General features: G+C 42.4%; 1 protein-coding gene across 1 annotated transcript; it reads left to right on the top strand.

Annotated features, from left to right (window-relative positions):
- Positions 1 to 436: 436 nt before the first annotated feature.
- On the top strand, positions 437 to 2,553 carry LOC129511180 (C-C motif chemokine 2). Its single transcript, XM_055327739.1, has 3 exons — positions 437 to 573; positions 1,541 to 1,658; positions 2,037 to 2,553. Exons 1-3 carry the CDS (start codon positions 498 to 500, stop codon positions 2,146 to 2,148), a joined length of 306 nt encoding a protein of 101 aa, XP_055183714.1. The 5' UTR covers positions 437 to 497; the 3' UTR covers positions 2,149 to 2,553.
- The last annotated feature ends 7,695 nt before the right edge of the window (positions 2,554 to 10,248 follow it).

Raw genomic sequence — 10,248 nt, 5'->3', positions numbered from 1 at the left:
AAGGCATCGGGACCCTTTCCTGCTTGAAAACCCTGTGGGCTGTTGCCTAAAGGTAGGTAAGGGGGAGCACCAGATGCCATCATCTCTCGTGACCTCTGTTTCCCTGATTCCCCATTACTGCAGTTTTCACTTCAGAGAAAGTGGAATTCCTAAGAATAATCTGCTTTGTTCATGTCTGTGGTCGCTCTGCACACCACCCACCTCCATTTCTTTTGGTCTTAGCAGCAGATGGAAAAAGTGCCCAGTCCAGACTCACTGCTTCCCTCCTACTTCCTGGAAACCTCCCAGGGAACCACACTTGCTCAGCACATTTATGCTTCCACTTCGTCATTCATTGAGAATGATGCTGCCCTGGGCCAAACTTTCTCTGTTAGCTCCACCCTCTTTGTTGCAAATAAAAGGCAGGCAGAGCAGCTAGAGGGGCCAGAGGAGCAGAGAGGCTGAGACAACCCAGAAACCTCCAGCTCTCACATCCAAGCTCCCTGCTCTCCACCGACATGAAGGTCTCCGCAGCGCTCCTCTGCCTGCTGCTCACAGCCGCCGCCCTCACCACCCAGGTGCTCACCCAGCCAGGTAAGCCCCTCTCTCTTTTGTTTTGAAGCCCATCACCACATCTCTGGCTTCTCATGGGCCACCAGAGCAGGAGCATCACCCACAGTTCCACTTCTAAGATCAGGAAAGTCAGAGAAGGACAAGGAGGAAGGCTGATCACACAGGTGCTCCCGGGAATTTCAGCCATGGACACCAAATCCAGTCCCTTCCGGGGTTCCAGCTCTGTGCTCATGCCCCTAGTGCAGATACTACCTTGGGTCCTTGTAGCGGTGTTTGGGGAACTGGGGTGATCCAAAAGAGGGGGCCTCTGGTGGAGGGTGTGCAGAGTATTTCCAGATGTGATGGAGGGGAAAGGAGGAGACAAGAATCTGAACTGTGCTTCATTCAGTCCAGCATCCAGAGACAGGGCTCTGCAGAGGCAGTGGGTATCAGGGAAGCTCATGACTTGGAGCCTAGTGGGGGACCCTGAGCTGATCTTTTCTGGCCTTGACAATTTAGATTATTTGTTCCCTCCAGGATGTTTAAGGATGTTCCCAGGAATTATGTAGTTTTAACAGTTCCCTTCGCTCTGTTCATTATCAATGCTATGTACCCATTACAAAGCAGAGGAAACTGAGTCAGCATTACATTCCAACTCTGAAGCACAAGCAGAAATACTGGGATTTATGGTCCTACCTCTATTCCTGACTTCCCTTTGCCTTCCCCTTATTACTCCTTTCTGCTATGATTAAGATCAGAAGAATCGGGATCCCTGGGTGGCACAGCGGTTTGGCGCCTGCCTTTGGCCCAGGGCACGATCCTGGAGACCCAGGATCGAATCCCACGTCAGGCTCCCGGTGCATGGAGCCTTCTCCCTCTGCCTGTGTCTCTGCCTCTCTCTCTGTGTGACTATCATAAATAAATAAAAATTAAAAAAATAATATTAAAAAAAAGATCAGAAGAATCTAGTCCATCCTAAAGTGTTTTTTCTTTGTGGTCTTATTTTCAGATGCAATTAATTCTCCAGTCACCTGCTGCTATACACTCACCAATAAGAAGATCTCGATTCAGAGGCTGGCCAGCTATAAAAGAGTCACCAGCAGCAAGTGTCCCAAAGAAGCTGTGATGTAAGTTGAGTACACTCACCCTCTCTGGTCCATTTCTTCCTCGGGCAACAAGGAGAAAGCCTGGCAAACTTAGGGTCAGAAACTTAGAGCATCTAATCTAATATCCAAAGGTGCCCAATGAGGAAATTGAGGACACAAGAGAAAAAGTGACTCCCAACTTTTTCTGGGTGCTTATGCAGACCTTTCCAATTTCTTTAGCGGGAGGTCAGGATGGCCCCAACTGGGACATCTATAGGAACAGCTTGCCCTAGGTGCCCTTTTTCCACCTGCTTTCCTCTTCTTATTCCCATGGCAGCTCCATAGGGCAGAATGGGCTCTAGTCCTAGGCAGAGATCTCAATGGAACTCCATCTAACTGTATTGTCTCTCTCCTCCACAGTTTCAAGACCGTCCTAAACAAGGAGATCTGTGCTGACCCCAAGCAGAAGTGGGTCCAGGATTCCATGGCACACCTAGACAAGAAAAGCCAAACCCAAACTGCAAAGCCATGAATACTCACTCTGAAATGGAAGAACCTGAAACTAATTTATTTTCTTCTAACCTTCCCTAAATGCCCTCTGATATTATTTTATTATAATCTCAAAGAGTACAAACTTTGTTTATTGATATGCACACAATGCCTTAAGTAATGTTAATCTTATTTAAATTATTGATGTTTTAAATTTATCTTCCCCAAATACTAGTGTATTTTTTAAAATATGGAGACTTGGAAACAAACTGCTTTCCTCTGGGGGCCCCAGTTCTACCCCTGGGATGGTGTGAAGGTCCTTGCAAGGATCATTAATGAAAGACTATGTTTTAAATTCTAAAGGATTGCTTAAAATACTATTGTGGGAATGTATATTATGTAACTATTGATCAATATATATATATATATATTTTTGTACAAAACCTGACTTTTGGCGTTTTCTTGAAGGAAATTAAAAAGCTGAGTGTAATCTTGGAGATGAGGGAGGAGCATGGTTGCAGAGGGTGGACTCGGTGTTGGGAAGAATGATAATGTGTCTTGGCCCTGGTCTTTTCCACTGAGTAGGCTCATCTGAGTGCCTATAGAAGAATTTTTAAGGCAGGACCCAGGCAGACATTCCAGCCCTACCACTCAGGTCCCTGAGACCAACTGCCCACATCCCAGCTACTCTCATCACATGTTTAGCAACATCCTTATCTCCTTTCTCATAATCCTTGACCCCTGCCTTCAATCTTTCCCATAATTTAATGCTACTGCCCCCTAAATGGGATACTTTCCGTCAACCTCTCCCCATCCAAATAATTCTCCAGCTTGGAGTAATACAGACACTGCAGACTTTGGGAAATCAAGGAGAGATTAAATGACCATTGATAAAATGATTAGATTAGGATTTCATAAAGAAGATATGACTTGAACATATCCTTGATGAATCCTTGATGAATGCACAAGATTTTTGTAGAAAAATAAATAAAATTTTTAAAAAGGAGAGTGCCTGAGGGGCTTAGTCAGCTGAACACATCTAGCTGTTGATTTTAGCTCTGGTCATGATCTCAGAGATCAAGTGCCAGCATGCTCAGCACAGACTCTGCTTCGTCCTTCTCCCTCTGCAACTCTTGCTATTGCTTATACTGTCTCTCAAATAAATAAATAAATAAATAAATAAATAAATAAATAACATCTTAGAAAAGGAGAAAGAAGAATGGAGGCAAATACCTAGAGGTAGAAATGATGATGGCCTGTACATAAAAGAGGTTGAAAACCAATCAGATGGGAGCTGAAGTCCATGTCTGTGTCAAATGATGGTGAAGTTTAGAAAGGAAAGTTGAGTAAAGGATTCTGAATGTCAGTGTAGTAAGTCAGTACTCACCCTCATAGGTTAAACGGAGATATTGAAAATGTTTGGGTCAATGAGGAAGGACATGCCATGTGTGAAGGTTCAGAGATGAGTCAGCAAATGTAAATTACTGGCTTCATACAAGCCTAGAGAAATATGGACAAAGGAGAGCTACTACCATGATCCAGACAATAGATGATGAGTGACTGAATATGGAGCCCAAGAAGCAGCTTTGGAGAAGAATGAAGTAGGTAGAGTGAAATGCTGTGCGTTGTAAACGGAGAAGGACTTGTGACTTAAGACATGGAAGTCCCTTCTACAACTCACAATATAAGGAGGCAGTTTCCCTTAAATCAGAATGTATTTCTCTCCCCACTATCCCTATTTCCATCCAAGGAGCTTGGGATCATCCAATTACATGAATAGGCTGTTTTTTCCTGAATGTCCACCTAAGGTCTATACTCCCTTTCATGGCATTTGACCTGTCTGTGAGATATTTGATCCACCTAGGCACAGAAAGCCCTTCCACTAAGGAAGGGAGATATCTTGCCCTACTTTTCTTTTTTTTTAAAGGATTTTATTTATTGGGATGCCTGGGTGGTTCAGTGGTTGGGTATTGGCCTTTGGCTCAGGGCATGAGCCCGGGGTCCTGGGATTGAGTTCCGCATTGGGCTTGTTGCAGGGAACTTGCTTCTCTCTCTGCCTATGTCTCTGACTCTCTCTCTGTGCCTCTCATGAATATATCCTCTTTATTTTTTTAAAGATTTATTTATTTATTTATTTATTTATTTATTTATTTATTTATTTATGATAGACATACAGAGAGAGAGAGAGGTAGAGACACAAGAGGAGGGAGAAGCAGGTTCCATGCCGGGACCCCAACATGGGACTCGATCCCGGGACTCCAGGATCATTCCCTGGGCCAAAGGCCAAACCGCTGAGCCACCCAGGGATCACAATGTATCTTCTTTAAAAAGATATTTTCTTTATTTGAGAGAGAGAGAGAGAGAGAGAGAGAGAGCATGTGCACAAGCGGGAGAGTGGCAGAAGGAGAGGGAGAAATAGGCTCCCTGATGAGCAGGGAGCCCAACTCAAGGCTTGATTCCAGGACCCTAAGATCATGACCTGAGCCAAAGGCAGACACTTAACCAACTGAGCCACCCAGGTACTTCAGTATCTTTCCCGATTGAATAAATTCTGCATGGTAAATTTGCAGACTGGTTGGGTCAATCTGGTGAGGAGATGGCTACTGTATCAAGCTAGACCAGGTAGTGCCTTCAGTAGCTGGGGAAAACCCTGGCTTGTAGGGACACTCAAATTCTAATCCCAGCACTGGCATTGACTCACTCTGTCATTCAGAACAGGTTGGATATTCTGAGTCTCCATCATCAAAATGGGGATGATAATGTGTTACAAATAGGAACTCAGTAGAACCTAGGATCTGAGAATGTGTGTCTTGGCGAACTTCCATTCCTATCATTTGGAGCTGAAGAGGAAAAAAGGGGATTCAGTTTCCACATTCCCAAGCCTGTACAGGGCCTCTGGTTCAAGTTGAGGGATTCCATCGAAGCTCCATGTAACACTCCCCAAAGTGCCCTAATACATCAGTCAGCAGACAATTTATTGGCTTCTTTTTATGGAACTCACTGAACCACATGCCAGGTCCAACAGCTCTCCTTGCTTCTCCTCTACTCCTCCAGTCTGTAGCCTTGTTTGCCAACTAGGACTAAATCCCTAATTGCAGTGGATGCCAAGAAGGCAAAGGGGAATGGAGTGCAAGCAAATAGTACATTCCCATGCAGTTGACTGAGCATCACTCTCTGAGGCCAGGCAGACTTGAGCTGGAGAGTCTAGAAGGAGGGGAGGCCAAGAGAGGGTCATCTGTGTGCTTAAGCCCCAAAGTAATCTGCTCACATTCCCTTTCCAAGCACATCTATTCATTTTCAGGAAATCTTGAATCCATTTTTTTTTCTTCAGCTAAGCATGGGAGTCCTTGCACTTTGCATGATGAAACTATGAGCATGAAGCACTGGCAATAGGCCCTCATTTAAGAAGGAATGCCAAGTGCGGTATATTCATTTCCTGTAGCTGCCAACAGTCTGTTCCAGGAAATCTAGGTTTTTCCTATCATACTCAAAGTCTAGGCTTTTTCTCTCATCCTCTGCCCAATGCCCAATTCCGAAACTGCGTCTACATTTTTTAGTATGTGTTATAGCAGCACCCCACTTCCAGGTATCAAAATTTCTATTAGTTTCTTATTGCTACTGTAACAATTTATCAGAAACTTAATGGCTTAAAACAATGCAAAAATATTACCTTTTAGTTCTGGAGTATAGAAGTTTAAAATGAGTCAGTAGGGCTGCATTGGTGAGGGTAAGAACACTTTGACATTACCTACACCACTCCTTCCCCAAAGTGGCACAGATCAGTGCCAGAAGAGACCCTCTCTGCCTGTGATTTCTCCTGTGGGGAAAGTGAGAGCACTGAGATCAGTTTCCCTAACTCCTCAGCTAAGTGGAAGCTGCCAAAGAGATCCACTTGTCTCTTGCCTCATCCAAAGTACTAACTCATTGATCTGCATACTGAGGGGGCAAGAAGAAGCCACAGAACAGCAGATAAGACTTTGAAGGCAGGACACCTGGGTGGCTCAGTGGTTGAGAATCTGCCTTTGGCTCAGGTCCTGATCCCGGGATTCCAGGATTGAGTCCAGCATGGAGCCCCCTGCAGGGAACCTGCTTCTCTGTCTATGTCTCTGTCTCTCTCTGTGTGTGTCTTTCATGAATAAATAAATAAAATCTTAAAAAAGAAAAAAGAAGACTTTGAAGGCATTCAAGGGGTGTAGATCTTACTAATTGCATTAAAAGCCTGCTCACAAGCCACTGGAGATGTCTCACCCATAGATCCCCCTAAATGGTCCATGGGCACCTCAGTACTCCATGAACCTCACCCAAACATCCCCAATCTATAGCTGCCTCCCTATTAGTGTTCCCAACAAAGGGAAGAGCAAGCTTTGACAGACAGCTAGTGGGCAGGCAAAAAAGCCACCTGAAGCTGTGATCCAGGGAGAGACCACAAACATAAGGATTAGCTCTGCCCTTCAGGAAGCAAGACAGACTGTTAGCACTCCGCCTGGTGTGTTGCAGGATTAAGAAAATGCATGCAAGTTTAAGAAATCTGTCACGAGAGGAAGCAAGAGGCAGGGAACAGACGTATCGGCAGAACTTCTAAGAAAGCCTCAAAATCACTAGCAGGGCTGGTGGAAGGAAGTTATCTCCTGAAGTTAGTCTGTAAAGGCTAGAGGGGGGTGACTACCACTTCTACTTCAAATTTAAAGAAACAAAACAGGACTTTGAGGAATATGAGAATTCAAGGAAACATGACACTATCAAAGGATCACAATAATGTGTTAGTAACTGACCCCAAAGATATGGAGATCCATTACTTACCCAAAAAAGAATTTAAAATAACCATTTTAAGGAAGCTCAATGAGCCACAAGAAAAGAAAGACCTTTCCACAAAATCAGGAAAACAAAACATGAACAAAGTAAGAAGTTTAATAAAGAGAGAGAAATCGTTAAAAAAGAAGAAGTTCTGGAACTGAAGTCATGATGAATGAAATGAAAAATACAATAGACATCATCAACACTAGAGTGGACCAAAAAGGAGAAAGAATTTGTGAAGAAGCCCTTAGAAACTACCTAGCCAGAGGGCAGCCCCGGTGGCCCAGCGGTTTAGCGCCTCCTTTCGCCCTGGGTGTGGTCCTGGAGACCCGAGATTGAGTCCCATGTCAGGCTCCCTGCATGGAGCCTGCTTCTCCCTCTGCCTGTGTCTCTTCCTCTCTCTTTCTCTCTGTGTCTGTGAATAAATAAATAAAATCTTTAAAAAAAAAGAAAGAAAGAAACTACCTAGTCAGAGAAGAACAAAGGAAAAAGAATGAAGAAGGCTAAAGAAAGCCTATAGGATCTATGGCATATCATCAAAAGAAACAATCTGTGAATTATTGGAGTTCCAGAAGAACAGAGAGGGAGAAGGGAGCAGAAAGCTTGTTTAAAGAAGTAATGTCTGAGAACCTCCCAAATCTGGGGAGAGATTTCAATATCCAAATTCACGAGAAATTTATGATTCCTCAAGCAAACTCAACTTTAAAAGCTCTTCTCCAAAGACGTGTTGTAATAAAACTGTCAAAAAAACAAAGACAGAAAGAGAATCTTAAAAGTGGGAAGAGAATAGAAACTTGTAACTTACAAAGGAACCCCCGGAAGGTAGTCAGAGGATTTACCAGCAGAAACTTTACAATAGAGAGAGAGCGGTATGACATCATCAAACCACCAAGAAAAGAAAACTGCCAACCAAAACACTCTACCTGGCAAAGTTGGGCTACAGAAATGAAGGAAATTTGAAGACTTGCCCAGACAAACAAAAGATGAGAGACTTCACTACCACTAGACCTGCCTTACAAGAAGTGCTGAAAGGAGTTTTTCAAGCTGAAAGGAAAGGATGCTAATTAGTAACATGAAAACATACACATCACACTAGTAAAGCTGAATTAAATACTCAAACTCAGAATACTCTAATACTGTACTACAATATTAAACACTCCACTATAAAGGTTAAAGGACAAAGTATTAAGAATAACTATAGCCACAATAGTTTGTTAATGGTTACACTATAGAAAAAGAGGTTAAGTTGTAACATAAACCTAAAAGGAGGGATAAAAGGGTAAAGTTTTTGTAGGCAGTCTAAGTTAAGCAATAAGCATAAAATAGACTGTTGTATCTGTAAGATGTATTATGTGAGCCTCACAGTAACCCCAAAGCAAACACCTAGAATAGATACACAAAAGAGAAAGAGAAAGGAATCAAAGCATTCCATTATGGAAAATGATCAATTTACAAATGTAGGCAGCAAGAGAGGGAGGCAGGAACAAGGGAACTACAAAATAGAAAACAGTAAGATGGCCATTAGCAAGTGCTTACCTATTAATATTCATCAAATGTGAATGGATTAAATTCTCCAGAAAAGGCATAGTGTGGCTGAATGGATTAAAAAAAAAAAAAAAGACCCAACTATATGCTCCTATAGGAGACTCACTTCAACTTGAAAGACACACATAGGCTTAAAGTGAAGGGATGGAAAAGATATTCCATGCAAGTGAAAACCAAAAAAGAACAGGAGTGGGGCTCCAGCGTTGCTCAGTCTGTTAAGCATCTAATTTTGACTCAGGTCATGACCCCAGGTGCTTGATCCAGCCCCCCTATATGGGGCTCCCTGCTCACTGGGGAGCCTGCTTCTCCCTCTCCCTCTGCCCCTTCCTCTCTCCCACTCATGTTCTCTCTCCTACACTCTTTCTCAAATAAATAAAATCTTTTAAAAACCCACAAAAAAACAAAAGAGAACAGGAGTAGCTGTGCTTTTAGCAGACAATATATTCCTTAAGCCAAAACCTTAAGAGACAAGGAAGAAAAAAGAAAGATCTCAAATTTTAAAAACCTAACTTTATACCTCAAGGAACCAGAAAAAAGGCAAATCTAGCCCAACAGTTAGCAGAAGGGAGGAAATAATGAAGATCAGAGTGGAAATAAATAAGGACTGAAAAACAGTAAAAAAGATAGACAAAGCTAAGGACCTCTCATCAAGCCCCTTTTTCATTAACATCATCAGCAATTGACTGATGGGCTTGTAGCATGTGCATGTAAAGAGGGGTGAATAGATAACTGGTTTTCAATATCTAGTCTTTTGATCCTTGAAATATATGTGAGAGGAGGGGATGTGAAGAGTCCTGTCTCTGGTTCAAACTAAGCAGGTTCACTTTGATTCTGTTCATAAATTTGGCTTCACTTCTATTGTTTTACTTGAAATAATATTTTTCTAGGTAATCAGATATTTTAAAAACCACAGTAATATTCCATGATCTTATTATGTGCCTTATGGTTCAGAGAGCCTATGAAACAGATAGTGATTTAAAAATATGTCTGAGAATTCTTCTATGTTCCTCAAATTAAGAGATGTGATCTATGTTCTCTAACTTTGCACCTGGGAGCCTTAAACCATCATGTAAACTACCCATATCCAGCTATGTAGATGGAACACTGGAGAGACAGGGGTGGAGAGAGAAACTTCCACCTGTTCCAGTCTTCAGCTATTTAAGACCTCTCAGCTCAGACACCTGACATTGAGTAAAGGCCTTGAGATGACCCCAATCCCAGCCATCATCCACGGCAAAGATGTAAAACAAAAACAAAAACAAATCATGAGCAAGAACTTCTTGGCTGAGGCCAGTCAAGTACCATATCCAAAAGTAAAATCAATGATTGCTCTTGCTTTAAGTCACTGTTTTCAGATGGATTGTTACACAGCAGTTGATTACTAGAATAGACGCTACAATTTTAGGTTTTATTCTAAGAATACTGAAATCTATTTTTCTGCTAATGTTCTATTTTTTTTCTGCTAATGTTCTATTATTGTGTTCTTTGGGTTTTAGAAAAGCCAACAGGATTTAAAGCAGTAAAGGATGGTTTTAGTTCATTTTAAAGCTCAGCCAAAATTTTATTGCCTTTCTCTGAACGCTGTCATCCTTGAGATGGTATCTGAGAGGAAAATTGGGGAAATCCCTTACATCTCTTTGATTTGGTAACCCTACTTCCTTTCTTTTTCCATATAAAGTGTTTCTTTTCAAAAAAGCAGAACCCTTAGTAAGAGTCATAGATCACATACTGCCTGGGCATAGCCCACACCTCACATACCAGCCCTGAGTTTGGATGGCAAGCAGGCCAACATCAATCACGCCTT

This window comes from Nyctereutes procyonoides, unplaced genomic scaffold (genome assembly GCF_905146905.1).
Source record: "Nyctereutes procyonoides isolate TBG_1078 unplaced genomic scaffold, NYPRO_anot_genome, whole genome shotgun sequence".
NCBI classification, from domain to species: domain Eukaryota; kingdom Metazoa; phylum Chordata; class Mammalia; order Carnivora; family Canidae; genus Nyctereutes; species Nyctereutes procyonoides.
This window is presented reverse-complemented; position numbering and strand designations above follow the sequence as displayed.